The sequence below is a fragment of the Syngnathus typhle genome, linkage group LG16 (genome assembly GCF_033458585.1).
Source record: "Syngnathus typhle isolate RoL2023-S1 ecotype Sweden linkage group LG16, RoL_Styp_1.0, whole genome shotgun sequence".
In the NCBI taxonomy this organism is placed as follows: domain Eukaryota; kingdom Metazoa; phylum Chordata; class Actinopteri; order Syngnathiformes; family Syngnathidae; genus Syngnathus; species Syngnathus typhle.
In genome coordinates this window covers 8,828,121-8,853,245 of record NC_083753.1, presented here as the reverse complement: position 1 = coordinate 8,853,245, position 25,125 = coordinate 8,828,121, and the positions used below count along the sequence as shown (strand labels likewise).

General features: G+C 45.7%; 1 protein-coding gene across 6 annotated transcripts in view; it reads left to right on the top strand.

Moving 5' to 3' along the window:
- Nucleotides 1-646: 646 nt before the first annotated feature.
- Nucleotides 647-25,125, top strand: part of qkia (QKI, KH domain containing, RNA binding a) — a 47,713-nt gene continuing 23,234 nt past the window's right edge. For 4 of the 6 annotated variants that reach the window (XM_061302127.1, XM_061302129.1, XM_061302126.1 and 1 more), the window contains exons 1-3: nt 647-1,130; nt 16,543-16,685; nt 22,443-22,559. In XM_061302127.1, the coding sequence (XP_061158111.1) occupies nt 986-1,130; nt 16,543-16,685; nt 22,443-22,559 (405 nt within the window). In that variant the 5' untranslated portion in view covers nt 647-985. The remainder of the gene's footprint in view (nt 1,131-16,542; nt 16,686-22,442; nt 22,560-25,125) is intronic. The other 2 variants (XM_061302130.1, XM_061302128.1) reach the window with 1 other exon arrangement.

Sequence of the window (25,125 nt, the reverse complement as noted above, 5' to 3'; positions counted from 1 at the left end):
GTTAAGAATAGAATAGATAAGATAACAAACTATACTGTAGTTTCCTTGGCATGTAGCCAACCTAAAAGCGATAAGATATCATAAAAACATTGGATAACAAAAGATAACATTTCAGGATTGAAGAGGTAAATTTCAATTTGTATGCAGATTGTATAGACATTGCGGATTGACAATGACAGCTAACTAGCTTACCTAATTACTTAACCATGTTTTAAAAACTGGCTTGAAACCATGATTAGAACTACTAACTACCTTCACTTTAGCTAAAACCAAAACCCTGTCTCGAAACCCTGACTTTTGCTTGAAACTCTACCTTGAAAGTAGAACCCTGGCTAAAAGAGGATATTGTGAGCTTTTATGATTTTAAAATTAAGTAAATGTAACTGTTATAAACATCTACAAAATGTAATAAAACAATTTTAAGAACAAAGTTTTTGGTCCACCCTGGACCTTCTTGTTGACACTTCTTAGAGCTGGACGTGCATTCCTGCGCAGCACGCGCGATTGGCTTTCGCTCCTGTCAATCATTCTTCACCACGCGACAGACCCGCCCCCAGGGCCCTCGGTTTTTGACACTCATTGGCTGTGCCATTAGCCCAATGAAAGTACACCGACCAATCGCCGACGAGGAAGGACGGACCCGTTCCGGCGGAACAGTCCCTCGCACTTACAGTGGAGGAATCGAACGTCCCCGAGCGCACACCGTCTCCACGAGCGAAAGGAAATAACGTTGTGTTGTTTTTTTTCTCGCCTCCTCCGCCGCTCAAACAACACGAACGCACAGAGGCTGCAACAATTTGGGAAACTGGGGACATTCTAGAGTATTGTTCTCACAAGGAGAGGAGGAAAGCGAGGGATCGGGAGCCGCAAGTTTTTTTTTCTTTTTCCCTTTCTCTCTTTTCTTGGTTTCACCCTCCACCCGCCCCCCGAAAAGAAGGATTCTGTGTTCGGCGGTGCTTCGTGTTCCGCTCTCCCCGCCGCAAAGATGATGGTCGGAGAGGTCGAAGTGAAGGAGCGACCGAGGCCGAGTCCCGACTATTTGATGCAATTGTTGAACGAGAAGAAGCTCATGACCAGCTTGCCCAATCTCTGCGGCATCTTCACGCACCTCGAGCGGCTTCTCGATGAAGGTAAGCGACAGCAGCGTGGTGCTGCTGCTACCCAGGGAGAGGGAGGGAGGGAGGCGCCGTCCGGCGTCCGCACCGTTTCGACTGCTTAAGCGTACATAAATCACCCCCCTATATGAAGCTTTTACCCTCTCGTTTCCGCCACGATTATTTTAAAATAAACTACTATTGCAACATGTTGTAAAGAAGTGTCGCAAGTGGCTGTTATCCGAGTGGCTGTCCTGTTGACTTTGTGACTAGACGAAAACTTTCTCCAACTGGTTCAAAACACTTATTTAACACGCGACCTTCCGCGTGTTGCGTTTTAACAACCTTAGACTGGTTTTAATGTGAACTTTGGGTCACTCAGGGGCGTCGTGCTATTCATTTGGCCGGGGCCCTTGTTCCTCCACATGTTCCAGTAGTTTTAGCTTGGGGGGGGGGTGTGGGGGGGGGGGGGCAAGCTAGTCACCCCACTCAACTTTAACGTTGTTACATTTTTCACCAAACGCGTTATAAAAAACAAATGATGGGTTATTCGGCCACGCAGGGACGTAAAGTGCGATGTTTTTCCTCTTTTTTAAAAAAGTTGTTTGGAACCTTGTGAGAGTTGTTGCCCAGCGGGCAAGCTCCAGCCGCGGAGGAATGTCGTGTGCGTCTTGCCCAAACAATGGCCAAGTCGAGGCTTGGAAAACCTCCAGCACTTCTCTTTGGTCTGTCTCCCCTCATTTGTCCCCCAAAGACGAAATCAAATGGAACCAAGCATGGTTTTACTTCTGCTTTTATTTTCTTCGTTTAACTGCGGCCAGTCGGCGAAATAAAAACACCCTCACGTTTTGTTTTGTTTTGTCTCTCACTAAAACGCCCGCCTGCTATCTTGTATAGATCTGTATTTTGGCACACAACAGTGGATTATCAGACCCACTATGTCGGTAGTATCAACAACCTAAACCGGAGTGAGAAGCAAGGCGACGCGGGTTTTATGTAACCGAGCACGGGACACTAGAGAGCGCCACAGCCGCCCCACGAGTGAACGGGACGGTGACATTTGCAATCTAAAAAATGCTTTACATTCTCAGACGATTAAATAAAAACACACAAAAATCCCTGTATTATGGGTTTATTTTGCACGCCCGACTCCGCAAAATATTCGTAGTTTCGACGTTGCCAGTATTGCGTAGGTGCTCGAGTATGCAGCAGCTAAACCGGTCTGCACAGATTTGTCGTTTCCCCGAAAGATGGATGATAAGCTAAAGTTAGATGAAAAAGTGGACTTTCTGCTGGGAAAATGCCAGGGTACATGTTTCACAACGCAACAAGGTTCATACTGTCTTTCTTCAGAGTGTATCAGGTTTCTGTCTTTGTATACAACAACATGGAAAACTTTTAATGTGCCTGAATCATTCAATTAAATCTGAATACTGTGACCCAAACAGCAGGAAAGTACCGTAAGCGATCTGGACTGCTCTCGGCTGGTTAGTACTCAGTGGGGTGCAGACCTCCCACGCCCCATTTTTTAACAAACACGACGGTGTCCAGATGTGCCTCAAAATTCCCCGGACTTTGCCTTTTACCGAGAATCCCAAAACCTCCCAAATCAATCAAGTAGTTGTTGAAAGAAGTTGTTCTTTGGGCCTGACTTTGTCGCCTTGACCTACTTTCAAAATCTTTAATGTCTCCTGGTCCTGGCATGCATTTATGATCATACATGTTTAGGTTTCTTTGTATCATTTCCTGAAACAAAGTCAGAATTTTACCATCATACGTGGAAACACGCTGGACGCACCCAAAAAGTAAATTTCAACCTTGTTCAAGAAATAAATGACGCTACATTTGCGACTCCCGAGTCCCCCCTCACCCCCCAAGTCGTGTCGAGGTTTACGAGGGGTTTCCACAGCACCAGGCCAAATATTACCCCAGCGCCAGAAATCACGTGTGCGTGCTATGAGAGTCGCCCCGGTGCCGCTACGTCTGGATCCCGTTAGGGGCTGTTTGCTTGTCTTGCCCCGCTCGTTGACGGACTTGCCGTCCCGGTGTGACATGGGGGGGACTTCTCTCGCCCTCCCACCCGTGGTGAACCAGTTAAACAGAATTTGTCGGATAGTTTTTCTGAAAGTGTTCGTCTGAAGTATTCCAGGCTGACAGCTGCGTGAATTCCCCTTCCTCGCCTGCCCAATTTTTTAGCGCATGCCTCCACAGCTGCTCCGGTGAAAAGGAGGGGGGAAAGGAAAGCAGAGCCCACCCTCTCCCCCGCCCTGCTCTGGCGGACACCCGTCCATGCGCACCCATTTTGTTGCTGACATGTATGTAGCGCCTCAAGGTCATTGTGGCAGATTGACAGCGTCATGCTCCCCCCCTTTGGCACCACACCTCCCTTTTGCATTCCCAGTTGTTCGTCTCCCTGAGGTGACACCTGCTATGGTGTTTCTCAAATTTATTTAGCTTTACAGGCCGCCGGCCAGTACACAGTTTCAAATTGCTATCTTTTCACTTGGCAGGAGAAGACAAGCCCGTTTAACAGGCGGCAATGTTGTGATGAGAAGTTAGCAGAACATAAGGCAGGAAGAATTTTGTTTTCGGGGTATCTTTCTATCTACCTGTATTGATTTTGAAGTGTTCAATCAAGGCAAGCCTGTCTCCGGGGGGGGACTTGTTTTTCGAGGTGTTTGTTTAATAGATTTTTACAGGCCACCGTCGCCACGCATGGTTCCTCTCGTCCGCCTTTGCATCTCCTCCATCGTGTCTGCTTTTTTTTCATCTCGACTTTCCCAGAGGGAGCTGTCGGCAGTCGGAGGACAACTTTAGACGGCGGCCGTCCCTTCGGGAACGCTTGTTTGGAGAGTTTGACAAACGGGGCAATGTCAAACGTCCTTCAGTGGTTTTATAAACTCGCCCCTTATTCCTTTTATTTTGATAGAAGAGTTCATTTTCTAGGAAGAGACCCTCGCTAACCTCCGACGCACAATCGATGCGGGATCCATTAAGATAGAGCGCCTCGCCGCTAAGTGCGCCGACAGAGGTTGACAGAACAAGTCAATCGGGGGCGTTTTGCCGGGTTGTCGTCGCAAGTCGAAACCTGTTTCATCCCCTGCAGAGCCCCCACTCCCTCCCTCCCTCCCTCGCATCCTTTCCCCAAGCGCCGCTTTATAAGCCGGGATTTAATTAACGAGCGCCATTCTGCGTGCCGGTTTAGTGAGCCGGAGCTGCCATTGTCGAGGTGCAATAAGGAGGCTTTATGCTTAGTCTTGTTGTGTTACCAATATTTTAAAAAGTCAACCTAATTAGTTCACAAGTTGAATTCCAAAAGCTTGAAAATGTGGCAAAGGTCGTGGATTGCGTAACACACAAGTATGATTGTTTATGGTGGAACTTCTAAGATAACAAACCTTAGTTTTGAGTTCCGTTTTCAGTTCTTCTATTGTGGTTTTCATTTTCTATTTTTCGCAGAGCGTGCAGACTCGAACACAACGCCAAAGTAGATGCAATGATATGAAAATGAAAAATACCAACAGGAGAGCAGTTGCCTTATCCTGGATTATGGACTCCCATTCTACCTTTATACTCCATTTCCTTTGGAATTTCGGGTTCATTTCCTGCACTGCTAAACCAAGTTCAGTTAGACCACAAGGCGGGACTCCACTATAGGATCTGACCCCGCCACATGGCCTGGTTGAGCTTTCGCACCATCCTCCCTGACCTTAAACTCCGCCCCTTATAGGACCCTGAGCGCCCCCATCGGCGATGGCACCTCCCAGCGGGCGTCGCGCGATAAAGTCATTCGACATCAGCTCCGAGCGCTTATCATGAGCTTCAATCCCACGAGTGCCGGGGCCTGCTTATCTGTCGCTGAGCGTCATTCGGACTGCCTGGCTTAGTATCTCGCGTCGCCGTCGTCTAAACACTGTTCTGCTACAAGCGTAGCGGCTACCGGGCCAACTCTGGAGATTTTACGTCAAAAGTTTGATAAGCCATCTTGGCTAATATTACAGGAATCCAACTTGCGCTTCACCGCAAGACTTGGCTAATGTCATGTCAGCATGTATTTTAAAAAAAAAGAAAAGTTCTTCTGTTTTATTTGCGTCTCATTGCGAGAAAAACCTACAGGAAGTGACACAATATGTCGAGAAGGTGGTTTGTTGGCCCTCTTTTGAGATGAAGTGAAGACAGCCAGCTGTGACGCCTGTTCCCCAAACGCCCTCTCCCACCGCGGCGGAGTCATCCACGCAATTTCTATTTGACTAATTAAGATTGCATAATAATGCCGCCTGTCCTCCACAAGTTTGTTTGACTATGCCATATATTCTCCAGTTATTTTTTTTTGAAGTCACAAATACACTACAGTGTGTAAAGACTTCGGGAAACACAAATCACACTAGTTGGCAGGGCTTTCTGTCTCCTCCCCTTTTATCCCCCAAAATGGGCAAGAGGGAAAAAAAATTGAACTGAATGCTCACTCTGTTTTGTTATTACCCGCCCATCCCGCTCTGCATTAATTTTCTCTGCGTCCTTTCAGTGGAGGAATAGCAAACAAGTTTTGGCAACCGGCGAAGGAATTTCTGCCTTGCCCTCCTGTTATATTTGTTTATTTTGCACAGCTGCACTCTCTTTGGTGGCAGGTTTCACTTTGGGCTTTTAATGTGCGCGGAAATATATGTGTGCTCTTTCACAGCAAGCGACTTTAAACTCCACTAGCAGTTTCAATTTTTACATTTGGCAGATACATGTTCATCTCACTTCATCCTGGCTCGGAGCCATTCGTACTCGGACCTCCCTGCGGTTCGGAAGCCTCCGTTGTGTTGTCTCATTCGCATTCGGTGGGCCGATAAATCAAAGATGAATAATTTAGCTGTCCTTCGCCGCCCGTGTTGTTCTTGTGAGGTGCTGGCCGGAGCACGCTAGGCGACAGTCACCTTCTCCTAAGGGGGGGACGTGGAAAGTGCGTCAGTTTGATTCCTCTGTCGCCCGCCGTCATTCGAATATGAGGCGGCGTACTCGCTAACCTTGCTTGTCAGCAGGTTGTCTGAAATCTACGCGAGCATGTCACATCTCGTGTTTCTCTGCTCTGGGCAATCCATTGCTTTAATTTTAATGCAATCGGTAGCGCTGTCAGTCCTCTTTTGCCATCAATCAAGATCACAAACTCAGTCAATATGCTGCATGTTTTTGCTTTAATCAAATCCCGGCCTGATTTCATTGGCGGTATTTCGATTTGTGTAACAAACTTCATACGTGCCAATAAATGCATCTCGGATTTGAAGTAACAGTCCGGATTGCTTCGGTCCACGTAATTCTTCTGCAAGACTTTCACCAACTCATTTACTGCCAGCCCAGTTCAAATGATCGTCTTTAGCCGTCAATGGTAGTGAATGAGTTAAGTTGCTTGTTAAATAAGCAAGTGCAGCATTTCTTTCTAGACTGGTGGCAGTGTTAACACCTGCACCACCACACACCGCTAACAGTCGTATCCAGAGGGAAGCGTGAGCAGATTTTCTCCCGTTGCACACACTTTGTTCACGCAGGTCATTAATCCACCGTCCCACCCGTACGATGCCGAGTCAGCAATGTTTCAGTGGCGGCAACAGGGTCTTCTCTGCCTCAGCGGCGGCGTCACTATTTTCTGAAACGTTTTTTTCAGTCAGGGCATTCAAATGCAGAAGTAACTCTGTCCACTCACACTCATGTTATTCCAAATGTTTCCGAAATGAGAATTTTGGCCTTTACCCTGAATATTGACTGTATGTAAATTTTGTTAGTGTAGAAGTCGGAGGGCGGGAGAGATTGCAGTACCAGAAAAAAAAAAAACGCGAAGGGGTTTTGTATAATGAGGCATTAATTGGCAAAACAAAGAGCCTGTTTAGCACAGTTTGTGACTTGAAAAAAAGAATTCTTCGACTCTTTCTGAAAAGGGTTACTTAGCCTAAGCTCGATGAATTGCTCTTGGATAGTATTATAAAGAAAGGTGGGGGGCAAAGAATTCCCCTCGTGATGTGAATGAGGTCATCTTGTTTGCTATGGGGAAGGTTATTGACCCCTTGCTCAGCTCGGCACGCTACCCCCTAGCCCGGCCTTCCTCCGCAGAGACACAATGGGCTTTTTTGTGTATTATTCAGCCAGACACACGAGCCCGACGTGAACCATCACCAGTTCGTGTCTCCTAAAGCGGGTTACACACTCGGTCGAGGTTCCGCCGTAACTAGACAAAAAGTTGTCTCTGAGAAGAAGCTAAACAGCGCTGGCAGCTAGCTACAGCCGCGCACCGGCGCTAGCTGTCAAGGTGCCAGATGCTGTCGACACCTTGGGCTGCTAAAGTCTTCCCGGAGATGGACTCGTCTCTCAGTCCTGCCGTCACTTCTTATTTGACTTTCTCACCCATCACCTGCTACTCGTTTGTATTTACCGCGTCGTGTTCACGCACCCGCCAAGACCGGTGGGCAGCGTGCCGCTCCACACATGGCACGTTCCGTCCGTCTTGGTCATCACGTTTTCCAGAGCAGACAATTGCCCCGTCCCGAGTGACTCATTTTCCTGGCTTTGTCCTAACATTTGCACGCTAACCCGAGTCACTCGCATTGCCCTCTTTTTTCCCCTCATCTGTCTCCTCATCATCCTTTCTTTTTTTGCCCTCTTCCTTCCATATGTTTTCTCTTTCTCCACTTGTGTGCGAGCTTTTCCGCCCCCGAGGTGCCTTCGCCTCCTCCATGGGAGGACCAGTGGTGACGTTAAAGGCCCGCAACGTGGCCTGTCGCTTCGCATCAGCCCGGGCACTCGCCCGCCTGTGCTCGGGGACGATAGCGATGCGCGCAGCTCTTGACACAATCACTCGCAGGCTTAAATGTTGCTCGAGAACAACACGCCGTCTGCAATCCTGTGTGCCGTCTCCTCGCTCGGATTCGCAAAGCTTGGTGAAACCTTGAGCGTGAAAGAGATTTATGGGGTTTTTTTTTCCCCTTCCCACTTTATAAACGATACCTTTGTAGTCCTGTGTGGCTAGCTTGTGCCAACGGGCGCCATTTTGTGATCCCTGACCTTGTTCCCAATGTATGGTACCTCCATATATTTCTATTGACATTTTTCCCAGTCTCGTGTCCCTCACTACTAATTGCCTGGGATAATGTTGCCACTGTCAACACACATGCTAACTTTTAGTTTAGCTCTGTTAGCTTTGTAACCTACAGCGTTGTCATCTCAATATTCTCTTTGATCAAATTAATCTGTTGTTGTGTATGGGATCATTTTGTTGATATTTTAGTCAAAGGATTTCATTTGTTTTATGTTTCCATCCCAAACTCAGTCCAGCCAATAATTCGGTCAAAGTTGATTTGAAAACAGATGTAGCGCCTGACATTATATTGTGCGGTAGTGTTGTTTGGTTCAGTAATAAAGAAACACAGTGAAGTTTGTAAATGCTGCGCTGAAAGTTTTGCACACAGAGAGCAATAGCTGTTATTTTGGAACTGACAGACAGGAGCTGCAGGCTTCAACAGGCCTTGTGGTGACGGATGGATGGGGGAGAGCAAAACACGGCGCTAGCTAGCTCACACCTATCTTGTAATGTCACTTGTTTGTCTTCTGTCTAAGGCCACAAAGACATAAGCAATGAGGCATGTTGTCTATGGGTGGCGGTTGACACGCTATTCAGGAGCTCTCGTGTTATTTTGTATCTGTCGCAGAAACACCAGACGGACAACAAATTGTACGTAAAAGGTGCAGACAGTCCCGGCTGGCTTTTGTCTCCCTTTTCCTGGCATCAAAGCGTCGGAGTGGTAAACGAGTGACCTCATTCTCTCGTAATGAGAAGGGATGAAGGGAATGCGCTCGTTCCTCATTCCGTCATGTTTGCTCACATTCTCGGCGCCGCGCTTTTTTGGCAGGCTACTGATGTTACAATTACAATTAAATGTTACCAACCGCTGACTGATTGACGCCGCATATTTGTTGCGATGGAATTTGTGAAATCCAAACAAAAACCTCAGATACACTCACACCGATACCACCTACCATATTAGGACGTGGTTGTGGACAGGAAGCAGGGTTGTTATCTTGGCCACCTGCATCCACAGTCTGAGCTTTTCCTTCCTTCTCACGTTTGCTCCCCTTTAACCGCCAGACCTTTCCGGCCATTGTTGTCGGACCAAAGAGGCCCAACCGTGTTTAGGCGTCGTTACAGCTGTTTGTGCTCCAGGTCAGAAAACATTCTAGAGGTTGACTCGAGTCTCCTGACCACGATTTGCTCTTCCAATCGTGTCGTAGCGCATCCTGAGTCTTCATCCTGTTATTCTTCCTCCTCCTTATCACGCATTGTCACATCCCATGTGGTGGCTTACAGAAGGCATCCTGTGCTTTATTTAACACGGCCATTGTTGTGCGTTTGGGGTGGTCGTTTTGCGAGCCAACGCCCGAGGCTGCATGCAGCTTGTTGCTTTGTGTACACATCAAGAGCTTTGACTACTTAGTAGTAGGTTCAAGTAAAGGACTAGAGCTTCTTGACTTTTGTCTTCTCCATTCAACTGGCAGGGGAAGTTAGTCAATCTTACTATTACAGTAGTATGATTTTTACACCCACGTCTGAGGTTAAATGACAAGTGCTGTGGTTACGAAACTTGCACGACATCCGATTCCCCCGTCGCTCACTCGCGCAGCATAAAAATGAGCTGTTTTTTTTCCCCCCCTTCTCCAGAGTGAGGTCTGAGTTTTGCATATCTCGCGCGTTACCGTTTGAGCCGAGCTGCGTGTTTTGGCGACTGATAAAGGTGCAGCGAGGAGATATTTGCTGAGCTCAAACGGACTTTTTCCAAATGTGCAATGTAATTACAAAGGTATTAAGAAGTTATAAGGAAGCATTTGGAATTAAAGTCGCTCTAATGACATAGTAGTATAGTAACGTCCGTTGCCTTTTTTGGCAGCTATTAAGATGTCACAGTTGAGCTTCCCCTGACAGTTTTACCTCAGCCTATAGCAGAACCCTGGCGAGTGCACAAAACCGGCGCTCATGGCTCATTGAGCCGCCAGAACTCAACCCCCATCGAGAGGTTACGCATCATTAAACGTGCTAATTTTAGTGTGGGGGTCTTAATGACAAGGCACTTGTTTTGCTGCTGAGAACTGTTTTTTTTGCTTTCAGGGGGCCTTGGGAATATTCAATAAACAAAACACGCACTTGTTTCCAACGAAAGCTCAACACATGCTTTTGAGTTTCCGCCGCTTTTAAATGTGCTTTTGTTGGGCGCCCTCCTCGCCGCATTTCACCATGTTGTATTTGTCTTTCATCATCTTTGCCTTTCCTCCAGCGCGCCTTCGCGTCTGACCATGTGCTCTGTTTAATCAGCACAAGGCCGACGGTGGAGCGCATAGTCACCGCGGCTGCAAAAAGTCGTTCTCCGGCTGGCTTTTTTTTTCAACTTCTCTCGCCGACACCCACGGAAATGATTATATAAATTAAAAATGACTTTGCAGATTGCTCTTTTGAGCCAGGCCGTCACACCCACGCAGCTCTCTGCGGGCTCGTCATAGGCGAGCAAATTGTCCATGCCTCATGTCTTGATGTTTACAACTCAATCAATTTCGTTGTGTTCCATGAGACTTTGACGGATGACGATTTCGGAGTAGCTTTGCTGTGATTTGGGTTCTTGCAGGAAATCCGAGCTAATCCAAATGGAATTGATTAATCGATGGGCCAATCGGTATCGGATTCTTAAATTTTTACATAGTTGCAGCGAGTGCGGTAATGTTGGAATATTTTTAGAATGGATTATTTCATCGATGAATCGGATACAATTCTACTTTGTATTTGTGGATTGCAAAATGTTTTTAGTATGTATTTAGTGACAAAAACAAACAATTGAGCAATATTACAGGAGTGGGACTAATGTCCTCACATTTTGAAACCGATTCAGTTCCTTGTAACATGGTTTTCCCAAGTAAAAGCAGATGTTTGCAAATGCCTTGTTTTGATTATGAACACAAAAGACAATCGGTCTGCTTTCATGAAGGACTACAGAAATCAGACAACAATTATTGTTAAGAGGCTGAAGTCAGAACATTTGGACCATTCCAAGTTAAACAATGGCTCCAGGGGATTGTTAGAAAAATTGTCGATTTATATAATGGATTAGTTGTGGATTCATCAATTACTTTTGACAGCTCTAGTTGCAGCCCCAAAAAAACGGCACTATTTTGGAAATGCTGCTTGATTTTTTGTTTGCGATGACACGATTAATGTTTGCAAATTGTTAATTGATTAAATTATACCCCAAGGACCACACAAGTGCTACCTTAGGATACATTTTGCTTTGATTTAAAATTCTCTTTGTACATAAGAAATCCTTTGTACAGCTGTCTTCCATCACAAAGGAGTAAAGTCAAGCCGTTCATTTCAACATGTACGTTTAAGTGTTTTTCCTTTTTTAAAGAAAAAATTAAAGTCGCTGACCGAGCAGGTCAAGCAGCAGGTCAGTAATCACAGGTTTGCACACATTCACGGCGGCGTGATTGTTCTGCTCTCTGGATGGACATAAAACGCCATTGACCTCAAGGCTAATTTTCCAGCAATGTACCGTTTTTTTTTAAACCTCTCCCATAAAAGTTTTTACACAACCCATAAACATAGTTTTCACGTCTCTATTCAGTTTAAACACACGGAATGGAGGTATGAAGTCGAACAGACAAGTTCTAGCCAAAGGCCTTCAATCTTGCAAAATCTCATTGAGAAAGAGCCTCTGATAGAAATCAGCCGGTTCTCCTTAATCTGATTATCTTCAGTTTCCGTGTCACCAGACTCGCAACGAGACCCGGGTTAGTGGGCAAGTAAGCAATGAGGTGTGACTCTATCTTTCCTGCCCGCGATATTTGCTTAACAGATATTTTCTCTTCGGCACATTTTTTTCCCGTTAGCTTTGGTCTCGAGGGATCCCTGCCTTCAAACGCAGCGGCTCATTAGCGAGGATATGTGGGTGTTGTAATGTCAAGCTAGGTGTTTGCTTTTATATATATTACATTTAGTTAATTTGGTACCAGGGTGTGCATTCCTGTGCATGGCTTGAACTGTAGCTGAACCAAAGTGTTGTGTGTGTGTGTTTGTGTGTGTTTTTTCGGCCTGCTTCAACCTCATTATTGATGATCACAGAGCGTAACGTGCTGCTCTCTGGAGCTAGTTGGCTGCAATATGCATGCGCACACCCGCTTTGTATACACTCAATGCAAATCTGCATTATAGACCTGGACAAACATTAAGCTAGCTCTGATTGTTATTGGCATTCTTCTTCCAAAGCGTCCATTTATTACCAAGACAGGCCAGATGAGAGCACTTGCTCTTTGTCTTGTTTGCTGTGTACCCACCCACGTTATTACTTTCCTCACCTAGCTCCCAGAGGAACGCATTGGGAAATCTAGTTACGCCCGGTCTTTTATTTAGTGGCCGATGTACTTAAAGACTTGACTTTGGAGGTTTTGGCGAATCCCTGACACATAAATCTCGCCCCCTATATGCCAGCAAACTGCACTCTCATTTCTTTCTCCAGCCGTTTAGACCTTTCCATCCGGCGTGGCGATAGCGCTTCAATCCACATCTTCTCTGGATTCAGGAACTCTGCCGATGACTCAGTTTAGCAAAGCTATGTCAGTGGCTGACAGAATCTCTACTGGTCACATTACCAAATAATTGTTTGGTGCAGCTATTCCGAGAAATCTAGACTTTTCAAAACGCACGTGGGTGTTAAAGTTGGCCAAAGCCAACTTTTTTTCCTAAACGCCAGCTCCAGGGACGTGAACTTTACGAGCCAATGTGGGAATTTTTTTTTCTTGGCCTTAACTACGCTGATAGTACATCACACTCATTAAGGGCTTCGGAATAGTTTGTGTGCTAACATCAAAGGGTTGCGTCTGGTCTACTGTTAAATCAAAGATTAGCAAGTAAAAATAAGACACAGGCACGAGGGCGGGCGGACGCGAGGAATCCTTCTAAGGAGAGGCTGGATGGAGAGAGGAGGCAGCTGTGAAGAGATGATAAGCCCCAGAAATGCATCCGTTTTCATGGCTCAGTCAACTCCACCGATGCACCCCTTTTTGCTCTTTGCATTAAATAAAAATGAAAAAAAATTGCCGTCTTTCACACGCCCGGCTCGTCAACTGTTCAAGTGGAGCGTTGTCTGGGATAAAGTCATCCGTGCCGCGATGCATTAAACATCCCGATCCCCTTCGTAGCCAGACTTTGCAACGTCTAGGTGAAAAGGCGTGTTCCTCACCCGTGTCTGTGATTGACTCCATTTTTTATTTAATTTTATGTATAGACAGATGTGTCTCAAATCTTCCCATCGTTGGAAAATGAACAATGCAACCATTAGATCTCTTTGCAGCTGTTGGGTTTTATTTTTGTCCTAATGAATGCTGTGCTCTAAATTAGGAGTCACGTTCATTCGAGTGGAACTGATTTAATTTAATTTGTTTACCTTTGTCAGACTGCCCCCAACCCCCCATCACTTGCTCCATCTTTGATCTCTCCTCCGCCTTGCCCGCCAACTTCATCCCGACGCTGTTTACTTTCATTAGATCTGAGGGACCGGCGCGTTTATAAAAAAAAAAAAAAAAAAAAAAAAAAAGATCCCTAACCCAATTTTCTTTTTTATCTTATCCTTTTCTTCTATGTGGCCTTGTTTATAATCACATTTCTGGCTGAATGAACACAAAATTCCAACTCTCAATAGTCGACTGCCAAAAATCCCTCGACAGATGAGCTTTTGAGAATATTTCACGAAGCGGTTTCTTCAGCAGTTAACGATCGACTCCACCGACTGGCGTGTCCTTTTTGTCGCCGCAGATTGGAGGCGATAGGGCAGTGATTGCGAGAAACAAAGAGATAAGAATAAAATGAGCAGTTTTAGCAGACGTCGAGGGTGTCGGCAGGAATAAATTGTGAATACAGCTGCAGTCCGCTGGCTCAGCAGTTCTTTTCTTCTTCCTCGTTACCCTATAACCACTCTCAAGGGCGATTTTCATTCCCCCTCTCCCTCTCCTTTTGTCTGAGGGAAATGTGGACAATTAGAATGACTTTGTGTGCATTTTGCCTGCATCCCTTTTGGCTAAACAGACAACTCGTGACAGCAAGGCAATATCTTTGAACGCGTTTGCAAAGTCAGCTTGCAGACGACACCACAGCACAAATCAAATAACGGAAATTCAAAAAAAGTCGGGGCACTATCTGTTGCGCTTCCTACTTATTTCTCATTGGGATCAATTCTATTAGGAATGAATCCATCCAAACCAGTTCATTATAAAACCCGCATTTATGTATAATATGGAGCGTGTACCTTTTAAGGCATAGGTGTCAAACCCAAGGCCCCGGGGCCAGATATGACCCGCCTCGTCATTGTATGCGGCCCGCGAAGACTTCATGTGTCAATACTAAATCAAAAAAGTTATTGCTCGCAGTTTTTAGTTTCATTCATTTTTAAAATATTGTAATGGTTCTGCCCCTCCAAAGGAAACTATGACTATGATGCGGCCCGCGACAAAAATTTGCTTGACATCCCTGCTTTAAGGCGTCTGAGAATCGAGGTATCACCGAGCGATCCCATCTGGTGCCGTTTGAAGAATATTAGATGGCCTGCCCTTGTCTGTTAATATTTCTTTTATCTCTCTTTTGGACCCCTCCCCTCCCTTTTCCCTCTCCTACAATCAGGCTTTTCTGCCACGCCGGACAGCTAGACAAATGATTTTGCCACTCCGGCGAGGTGTGGGGTAATTTTGCGGTGAGTGCGGCGCTTCAGGAAGGACTCCCCGCATTGAAATTAGAGGTTGTCAAATGCTACACGTCTCCCCTGATAGCCTAGCGCGGCCCGTTATGTTAATGTGGCATTTCGGCGGGAGGAAATAGAAACAGCGGGCGGAGGGAGGGCAAGGAATGAAGGTGCGAGTGGTTGTTTTCACATTTTTCTTTCCCATTATAAAATGTTGCTGCCGATGGTCAATATTACAGATCACTTTCTTTTTATCATCCGCTTTTTTGCAAACATTTTGGAACGGTTTCATTTCAGGAAAGAAACCACGCGCTGCCTTTTGCAAACACGCGGCGCCGAATGAACATCTGTCCCACCGTGTGCACAGCGGCGATCAATCATAAGAGCCAGGGAAAATGGCTTTGTCATTTGGCCACTCTGCAGTCAGCGCTTTTATGGGAAGGCTTGTCGTAAATCCCTTCAACAAGGACGTACATAATGTTGCAAACCTTGGACCGGCACCCAATTGTACATCTTAGAATTTTCGTCCTAACGACAAACGTCTGGCTTCTTGGTTTGTGACGACGATGTTGGTAAAATCATCAGGTGCCATACGGTAAATGCAATTAGTCGATTAATCGGCGCAGAATTCAGTCCACTAGTTTCACAATTCTGTGACTTTTTTTTGGATGACGATAGGAATCTGCGATGACTTAAGATGGGAGGGTCGAAGGCACAAAACTGATACGTCCCTAAGGTGTGGTCCGCTAAAACTGCAGGCCAGATGTTCACGTCAGCCCATCAATCACGTGGTTTGAAGTGGGAATTCCCCTCGCAGTTAACGTAATTCCGCTAGTTGTTGAGGGATTATTTAGCGATGTGACTGTATCCATCAGTATGTGTAAAATGTGTCCCCTTGCGTATGGGATGACTGTATATAGATCTGACCCACCTTCCAAATGAGCTCCAATCCAAGGTTAAGACTTGGAGGTGCTTTTCAAAATGTTAATATAGCCAAGTGTCAAGTTCCCTTGCAAGTGTTTTAATTTAGAGCTCTCTCAACTGCCCTGATGTCATTCCGTGTGATAATTCAAATCCGTGCGCAATCCCTCCATACATCCCGCATGGTTCGACTCCCAATGGCTTCAATCCGTGGTTATCAACCGGTGGTTCGCGGCCCTCTAGCGGTCCGTGGTGGTATTGCAGGTGGTCCGTGAAATGGCAATTAATTGTAACATTTTTAGAAATAATGTAGCTAGGATTCCTAAATACAAAATAATAGTCCGCCCCGAGTTGCTTCTTGCTTATAATGATGGTCCCTTGGGCAAAACTAGCTGAAGACCCCTAGCTTAAATGGTGGCACAACAAGCGAGCACGTGACCAAAATGTGTGTCACTTAGTAATGGCTACAGACATTGATTCCCCCCCCCCCCCCCACACACACACACCAACCCCCACTCCACCACCACTATGACCTGCCCACATAAACCGACCCCTCCGACCACCCCCCTGCAGATTACTATTTGACTGCACTGCCTTTTAGGCAGCATGCTTGTCTCCATTATTCACAGCAACTAGTCAAAACCAGGCCAACTTTGGTTATTCTTCTGTCAAACTGTTTATCTTTGGTTTCCTTCATCAAGTTTTATCTTAACATTGAAAACCCCAAAAGAACCAATACAAGAGATCCATTCGACTGACCATTCTTTGTTTTTTTCCTCTTCTAGAGATCAACAGAGTGCGCAAACACATGTACAGCGATACAGTCAATGGCCTTGTGGACAGACACCCCCTGGAGCTACCTGAGCCTATGGGACCCATGGTCTACCTGCAGGAAAAACTGTTTGTGCCTGTCAAAGAGTACCCAGACGTAAGTACCAACATCTCATATTCTGTATAGGCGTCTATTAAATGCTTCGGGTCCTCATTTGACCGAGTAGCGCCGGTAAGTCAGCGTTCTGTTTGCAAGCTGCCAGGAAAGCTACTAAATTAATTAGCCCCCCCCCTCCCCTGGTGGTTGAGATGATTCAGTAATGACCTGTCCTCAGCAGGCACGCACATTCGTTCAAAAGGACAGACCACGCAGCAGGAACGGCAAAGCTATCAGCCGCGATGCTTTGTCACTGTTATTTTAGTTTCCACACGTGCGTTCGTTACATCCCCAAGAAGCGGCAGATAGCGATGTTATAATTAGGTATGGTGATTGGGACCGAGGGAAATCAGCGGTGGGTCTTGATGGAATTATGGGGTTCTATTCTTAGAGGATATACCTTGAGATTCCACATGTCCAGTATCTTAGCAATCACTTTTTTTGGGGTGTGAGTCAGGGTGAAAATTGAAAGGCCAGAGATGGCGGAGGAACTGCAAAAAAAAAAAATGCTTATCGCCGTCTGGCCAGCACTTAAGGAAACAGTAATGATGATTGGGACCTGAACCAGGGAACATTTTCCACCTCTCAAATTTCCAAATGCTTCACCAGATTTCCCCTCATCCTTAAAGGCCCGTTGGGGGAACAAACTGGAGAACGGTGACGCCATTTTCTCTCTCACTCACCTGACACAAAAGCTTTATCGTTGTTTTTCCATCACTTGCACGCGTCCTCGCTTCCATTGCCACATTGAAAGTACACTCACAAATTCATTTACAATGCCCAAATAAATACGCTCATTACACGGCACACGCTTGGAGGGTACCTATAAACCGTCCCTGAGGTACACCTTCCGCATTCCTCACCATTACTTTTCTGTTAGACATCTTAAAAGTATGAGTAGGTTTTACAAATGCATCAATTATTTTTGTATGATTTTATTATTATTCACAAAATTTGGAGGTTCTTCGTTTATTTACTGTACAGCACCTGACCTGTTTGCCGTTTGACATAATTCACTAGTCCAAGTCTGCCCGTTTGTGTCCAGTCATGCGTCTCTCTCATCCGCCGTACTTAAAAGGCAAGCAGTTAGCCAGCGGTGCACAGAGCTGCTTTGAGCGTCACCGTGGCGACCGTATCTTGACTGACAGCTCAGTCACAGGCTATCTGATTGCGTCCACCTTCAATTAAATGCTATCTGGCGCCGCCGTGGCGCTTCTCTTCCCAGCGCACGCTGGCGTACACATGGGAAAGCCAAATGACAGATGGCGACGTCATTTAAGCTGACCTTCAGGCATCTGATAGGATGGGCGTCTTTAAACACGGCGCCCGTTTATTCCCTTTGTTGGACGTATTAGCCGTTCAGTGGACGTCCAGTCGGATTGAGGGAAAAGTCGCCTCGGGTTCAAAACGTTTAGGGACAGACTCGATTGCTTTGACTCTTTCTCTGTCATATTTCCACTGATTATCTTAAGTCTCAGGCAGTGAATTGCTGAGTACACGTAACCCATTCCCAGTTCAAATCGATCTTTTGACGCAAATGACGGCGTCAAAGGGGACTAAAATATCCACCCGGCAAAATAACATTTAAATGAAGTGTGTGTATCTGGGGGATTATGGAAAGTCATCGAAACTTCACAACTACTGCAGTTGTGGGCGATAAACATCAGAGGCCAGGTTGGATTAAGAAGACCGGACGTCCTGGGCCTTATTGCGTCGCCGCTGCGAAATTAATCGGCCACATCCCAGCAAAGGGAAAGTCATTAAGATTGTTCCCATGGGGAGGGTGTCATCGCTTATCGTGCTGACAGCTCATATCCTTCTGACCCACCTTAATTACCCGGCTTCCAAACGCGCTGCCTAACATCTCACCTCTGCGCCTGCGGAATTCTATGGTGGGGGAGTTGACGGTCATGTAAGAGAAACCACAGGTGTTAAACTCCAACAAGGACATCTTGATTTGTTTTAACACTCAAGAAATAGTGTGAAATTAGAACTGAAACGTAATTGTGAAACAAAGTGAATACGCACCTTTAAAAGAAAAAGTGAGCTCATATAGATTTGGTTCACTTAATGTTTTTTCCCCCCACTCTTACTTTAATGTCAAAGTTTGGCAAGTGGTGAACTCTTCTCGCTTCTTCGCTCCAAAACCTGAGCCGATGTCAATCTTGAACGCTTTCCCATTTTTTTTTCCCCCACCTCTACCTTTTTCCCCTATGCCTGCAACCCCACAATAAATCCTAACAGAATTATCAAAGGAGGCCACGGATTAGGTGTTAAATGCTGGATGTGCTAAAAAGAGAGCTTTGAAGTCTACGGGGCTTTCAGGCAAAAAAAAAAAAATGTCACCGTTGGAATCAAAACAAAATTTACCTTCCTCCATCACTCGAGCCCTCAGACCTTTCATGTAGCTCACACCGCCGCAGTTTTGTCCACCCTTCATCTCCATTTTGCACTCCGTCCTGTCGGAAACGTGCCAGTAGCTGTGCATTGTGGCTTCGAAAAGATGAATGTGCGACCGGAGGCGGGCAGGCAGCCAGCCAGCAGGTGGCGTGTGAGCTTCTGTGTTGCGAGTGACCCCCCGACGACTTCGGGTATTGTTTCTCAGTTGCTGCAAGCTATGAATAGAACAGGAAGGAAAATATAATGGGAGCCATACGTTCATTCTTTCGATTCTTTCGATCGGGGGCCGTCAACTAAAAATGGCCGAAATATGATCTCGTATCGCATGCAACCCTAATTCAGATGATCGAAATCAAGGAAGCATTGTCTGCAATAAGTGTCAATTCTACCTCGCTCTGATACATTGATGAAGCGCTACTCATTTCCATAAACCCACGAGACGATCTAATATGTCATTGGTATTCCCTGCACAGCCCGTTAAGCCCCCCCACACACAGAGAGCACTCACTCGTCCTGATCTCATTTCCTGTCTGCACACTGCCACAAACAAACGCAACAATTGTCCTGCTTCTCTGGACATAGTGGGTCCAACTGCTATTGTTTCATCACACACACATACACACACCCGTGACAATCAGCTCAGGGTGTCTGCAAGAGTTCAGGCCACATTGCGGTTTCACATACAAACACACACAGGCACGAGCGTAGATATGCACACAGCATAACCCGCCTGTGGTGTAGCGATAACTGGGGCTCCCAAAAAACAACCCTCCCTTTAATGTCATTGTAAGCCCTTGTCCTGAAGGGGGCTTTGTGTGTGTGTTTGTCTCACATACACACACAGTTTGTAGGCGCACAGCAAGGAGCTTTTTCTGTTTGTATGCTTTGGAAAATGGTCGAAACTTTGAAGTCATGAAAAGGCACAAGTGAGGAGGCTCGGTGAATTCAAGTATTGTCTGCCACGTGTCGAGTGCCTTGTAGAGTTTCTGTCGAGAGCAAAATAGTTTTTGTCGTTTTAAATATGATAGTAAGGCAACAAGAGGAGTTGGAATGTGTAATAAAGAGGACGCTGGAACCGTCATATTCCTATTGGCGGCAGGGGAGTAGAATTCCTGCCAGGCTCGATTCCTTTCTGATGACTCAATTTTTTTTTCATGTAATACCAAAATACGTTTTTTGGTTGACACTTATCATAGATAGATGAAGCATCAAGTTTTATTCCGTGTTCTAAAATATGGTGACAGATACCACAAGTTGAATCTATCATTTGAGGGATGGTTTTTTTCCCCCCCCTCTGTCTGGTCGGTTTCATGTTTCAAGTATGTGTTTCCATAAAAACACCGGCCCACACCCGACTGGTCAAACCAAAAGAATGCAGAATTGGAATGTTTTTTTGTTCTTTCTTTCTCTCCCTCAGCTGCTTGCAACCAAACAAAGATATTAGTGTCTTTTACCTTTCCACTTGCGTGTCATCCACTCCTTAACCTTTTCACTCTTTATTTGTCTCGGCTCTTCTCCGTCATGAATATGTTAATGAGAACGACGGGCTCTCTGTCAAGTACAATTGTCGTCAACATATCCGTGTCCTCGGAGAGCGCCGAGTGTCGCTGGGAAAGGAAGAGAGAAGCCGGCGTCATAAAATATTGAATTGCTCTTTCCACGTTGCTTTGGGCTTTGAATCCATCCAACCGTTTTCAGTTTATGGGCTTCTAAACATGTCATATGTCCGCTGTGATTTAAAGTAGTTAATTTATTCACGCTTTGTACATCAATTTAACGTCACTGTCGACATCCTACAAGGGAATTTGAGTCTTTCATGGATTCTTTCCGTTCTGCCGCTTGAAAGCTAAGTCGCTAAACAACCAGTAAAGATGTTTTATCAAGTATATCAAATCGCCACCAGAAGCGTCCTTCAGAACACGGGCCACTTCAAACTTGTCAAAAGGCTCCTAAATTGTTGACAATAAAAGTTCGAACGATCTCAATAAACCAATGCCGACATGCTTTAGAATCGGGTGTTTTTAGCAGTTAGCTTCTTTAGCAACACGTCGTTTCTCTCTTTACCCAAACCTCTTAGACAAGGCGTTTAGAGGGAAGTTAGGTTTTATTTTGTGTTAATCAACCAAGTCCGTGTTTTTATTTTTATATCTCCGGGGCCACCAGAACACACGTCCAGTCCAGTACAGAACAAACCAGACAAGCCGCGTGCCATTTTGTTTTTTTAAACTAAGTGGTGCAGTCTTTACAAAAGAAACAAAATGCCAATAAGCAAATGTCTAACCATTAAACCATTTCTGCCCATTCCAACATAAAATATGAATTCATTGAGGTAGTTTGAGACAGTCTTGTTTTGTGCCAGCATGTCTTCCAAGGAGGGGGTGCTGCGTAGTGTCGGCCGCATGGCCGCACGCATTCTTCAGCAGGCGGTTATGCTCATAAGTAGCCCATTGCACTCGTCACCCAGACGATTAAAGAAAAGTCGCGTGTTCTATGTCCCGTGCAACCGCGGGGCGCGCCTTTCCAGCTAGACGTGTTCAAAATGGCAGACGGGAATTCCTGACCGTCCCCCGTCCGTGTTTGTTTACATGTCTCTTTAAATGTGTAATCCCCGTGTAATTAAACGTGACTCCTTTCACGGCCCTCTCGTACTTTGCGGAGCAGCAGAGTGAGTAAGCGCGTGTGACTTGCCTTTTATGAATTCAATGCGTCCGTGTCAAGGCTCATCGCCGTAGCTCAAGAGACGAACGGCGGGCGGCGTCCCTGTCGTGGCATAGTCGCTCTCCTCGCACCGCCGTTGTGCACTAAAAGCAACATTTGAACGTGCCCGCGCTGCATCTCGTCGTTTTAATCTTATCTTCACGCATGGCCGCGCACGCTTCCTTTCTTTCCGTTTTAATTTTGGACCAGAACCCCGTTGGATTATTTCAACACATTTTTCCTTTATCCCATTGGAAGGCAGTTCCAAGTGGAGAGGATTACCTCCGTTTATCCCTTTTCCTTTTAGTACAAAGTCACACAGCAATTCAAAAACACAAAAGGAGCGCTTGAGAAGACATTTTATTTTGCACGCAACCTCATCTAACCTCCGAACTCGTTACAATCCCGACGTAATCAAAAGCCTCTTTTACACCTCGAACAATTTTCCAATCATGGGGGCGGCCATTTTGCCTCTTGGCTATGGACTGTCATCATGACAGTCTAATGACATCAGAGTTGGTAAGACCCAGGTCACAAACATTCACGGCCCACTTGATTTCTCGATTTGGTCATGTGACTTTCGCAAGCTGAGTCAGTGTTATTAGTTGTAGCTTTTGGTAATTGACATATTTTAACACCTTTTTCCTCTCTCTTTTGCAGTATAACTTTGTGGGTAGAATCCTTGGCCCGCGGGGACTCACGGCCAAACAGTTGGAAGCAGAAACGGGATGTAAAATCATGGTGCGAGGCAAGAGCTCCATGAGAGACAAAAAGAAGGTAAGCGCATTTCGGTGTATTTTACCCCACATTATTTTTTCATGCCGCGCTCCCTTGGCGCATCGGAAAAATGACAGGAAAAAACATTTTGATCTCGCATGCTTTGCGCGGTCGTTTGAGGTCAAGATTCCTTGTGGTATGACGTTTTTAAAGTTCCTCGCACGATAGCATCCTGGTCGCCACGCGGAAACTCGACGCGGCGGCACCCGGATGCCTGATGGCTGGATGCTGACATGTGATCTGTTTGCAAAAGGCAGTGGAAAGTAAAGGAGGCGGCAGTAGTAAGGCGGAAAAGCGGGCAGACGGCCAAGGCCAGGGGCGGCCTCTATTTTGGGAACCACCGAGCCGAAGTTGGAGGCATAAAGGGCTAATGCCACGTGTGTTTATGTGCCGACATCCCAGGGCTGGACATAATCCCTGTTTTTTCCATTTTTTTTACTTCTACCCCGTTATTCTGCAATCGGGTTATGGGCTTCTAAAATTCATTTCATAGCCACATTTCATTTGTGACCCAGGTCAAAAAAAGCAAGTTGACCTAAGCCATTCAGACTTGTCCTGAAAAACGATGTAGCGACACATTTGGTGAAATAAGAAGGCATTTTCCTCTTTTCCCAGAATTGAATGGCCTCAGCCGTATTTGTGATGAAAAATCTTTCCTCCGGGATTAGTTTTTGTTCCTTCATTGCTGCACTTTATATTTATCTTATTTATCTTATCTTATTTCATATTTATACAGAAATGTCACTTTTTATCCAGCCGAAATGTCATTCCTTTGTTGAGAGCCGTATGCAACGTAATTTCGTTTCGTGTGCACTGAGTGTCTACAAAATGACAATAAAGTCTGTAAGTCTAAGTAAATACCCTTCTATGAGGAGTCTATTCTTGACATCTCCATCTTTTCTTTCTTTAGTTTGGAGCTGTCAGTCGGGGATGCTTTATTGTATTCCATTTACATAAGGAAATGTATTTGATCCCTTTTCATTGTGGGAATACAACTTATCTGCGCACACAAAGTCTACGGCGATTCGCTGCACAAACAATTCACGCTGGCAGACGAGCACATTTGAGGCTGAGTCATAATCTTAGAAGCTCCCGGCAAGCGTTTTTTTTCTCTTCTCGTTCTCTTGTTCTTTTATTTTTATGGCAACCTCCCATTCTTATTTTAATTTTGCTCTCTGCGCTCATTTCCCTCGGAGTGTGTTCATTAGAAGAGGAGACAATAAGGACACTCGGCTCTCTCGTCACAATTAGATCCACAAGTAGTTTGAGAGGAGCGAACATGTTCTGGAGCGTCCACAATTCCCAGTGCGCATCGCATTCCTGGATCGCCCGACTTATCTAATTACACAAATTTCTCCTTGCCCTTCAGTGTCGTCTTTATTTTTTTTTAAACTTTATTTGGAGAAGCGGGAACTGTAAAAGGGTAAAAAACTGAGATCTGTCTGGACTGAATTACTGTTTTGGCCCTTGTCTTCAGAATGTTTTAAAAATTCTGCCGGATCAGTTTTTTTACAGGGAGGGGTTCAGAGTCTTTGGAGGTGTTACTTAATTACAGCTCAGTCTGGGGCGAAACCACGGCCCCTTTGGTAACCTCCTCCATCGCATCTTCAACCCTCCCGTATTGTTTGCCTCATGCCCCGTGGCAGCCCAGGAAGCCACGGCAGCAACTCTAGCCAGCGTGTTTATTCAGGATCCATTAGCGGCAGCATTTTTATGCTCTCAATAATTCAGCTGGTTGCTCCTGGACCGCGCCGGCTGACGGCGGCTGGCTGGCGGGCGGGTTCACTGAAGCCTGCATGGCCGTGTTGGAGTGCGAGAGAAAGGGAGGCTGAGTGAATCACGGGCCAGTGGAGAACAATGGCAAGAGATGGAAAAGCAGCTCGGCTAGAAAATCGAGAGGAAGGTGAAGGGCGAAATGCGGTTATGCGTACCAGTCCGTATGCCGCGATTTCTTTTTCTTTTTTTTAATGTGGATGAAAGTGGCTTAATGGGATTGGACTGTCTTCACTTTATTCCTCAAACAAACAAGTGTTGAAATATTACCCCTTGGTTAAGTTAGTCTCTTGGCCCATTTGTCTTAAGCCAGCCTTTTAGCTCAACCCCCACACACCATCTGCCTTGCCTGCCAAGTACAAAGACAAATTAAATGCTCTTGTCTGAAGTTGTATTTCTTTCACATTTCACATAGGTGCTTTGGATTCCATCCTTTTTTTGTGTGTGCAGGATGTTTACACAATTGTCGTTGAGGTGAAGGGTCAAATATGGCGTCGATGATAAACCAGCAAAGCATTCGGGGGGAGTCAAGTTAAATAGGAGACAGAAGTTATTAAAGGATAATAACTCGTCCTCGGATTGCACTTAACATCGATAAAAGCCTCTCACAACCTTTTTCCTAGCCACGCATTTGTTCAGACAGAACGCATCGCACGCCAATTCCTCAGAGGACGCTTGTGTCGCTATCATCGCCACACTCTCGTAGTCTTCCTAGTTTGTTGTTGTCAGCCATGTCCTGAAGAACTTGCCCTGAGGGGAAGTCGGCTAGACTGATAAATTGCGATTAATCATT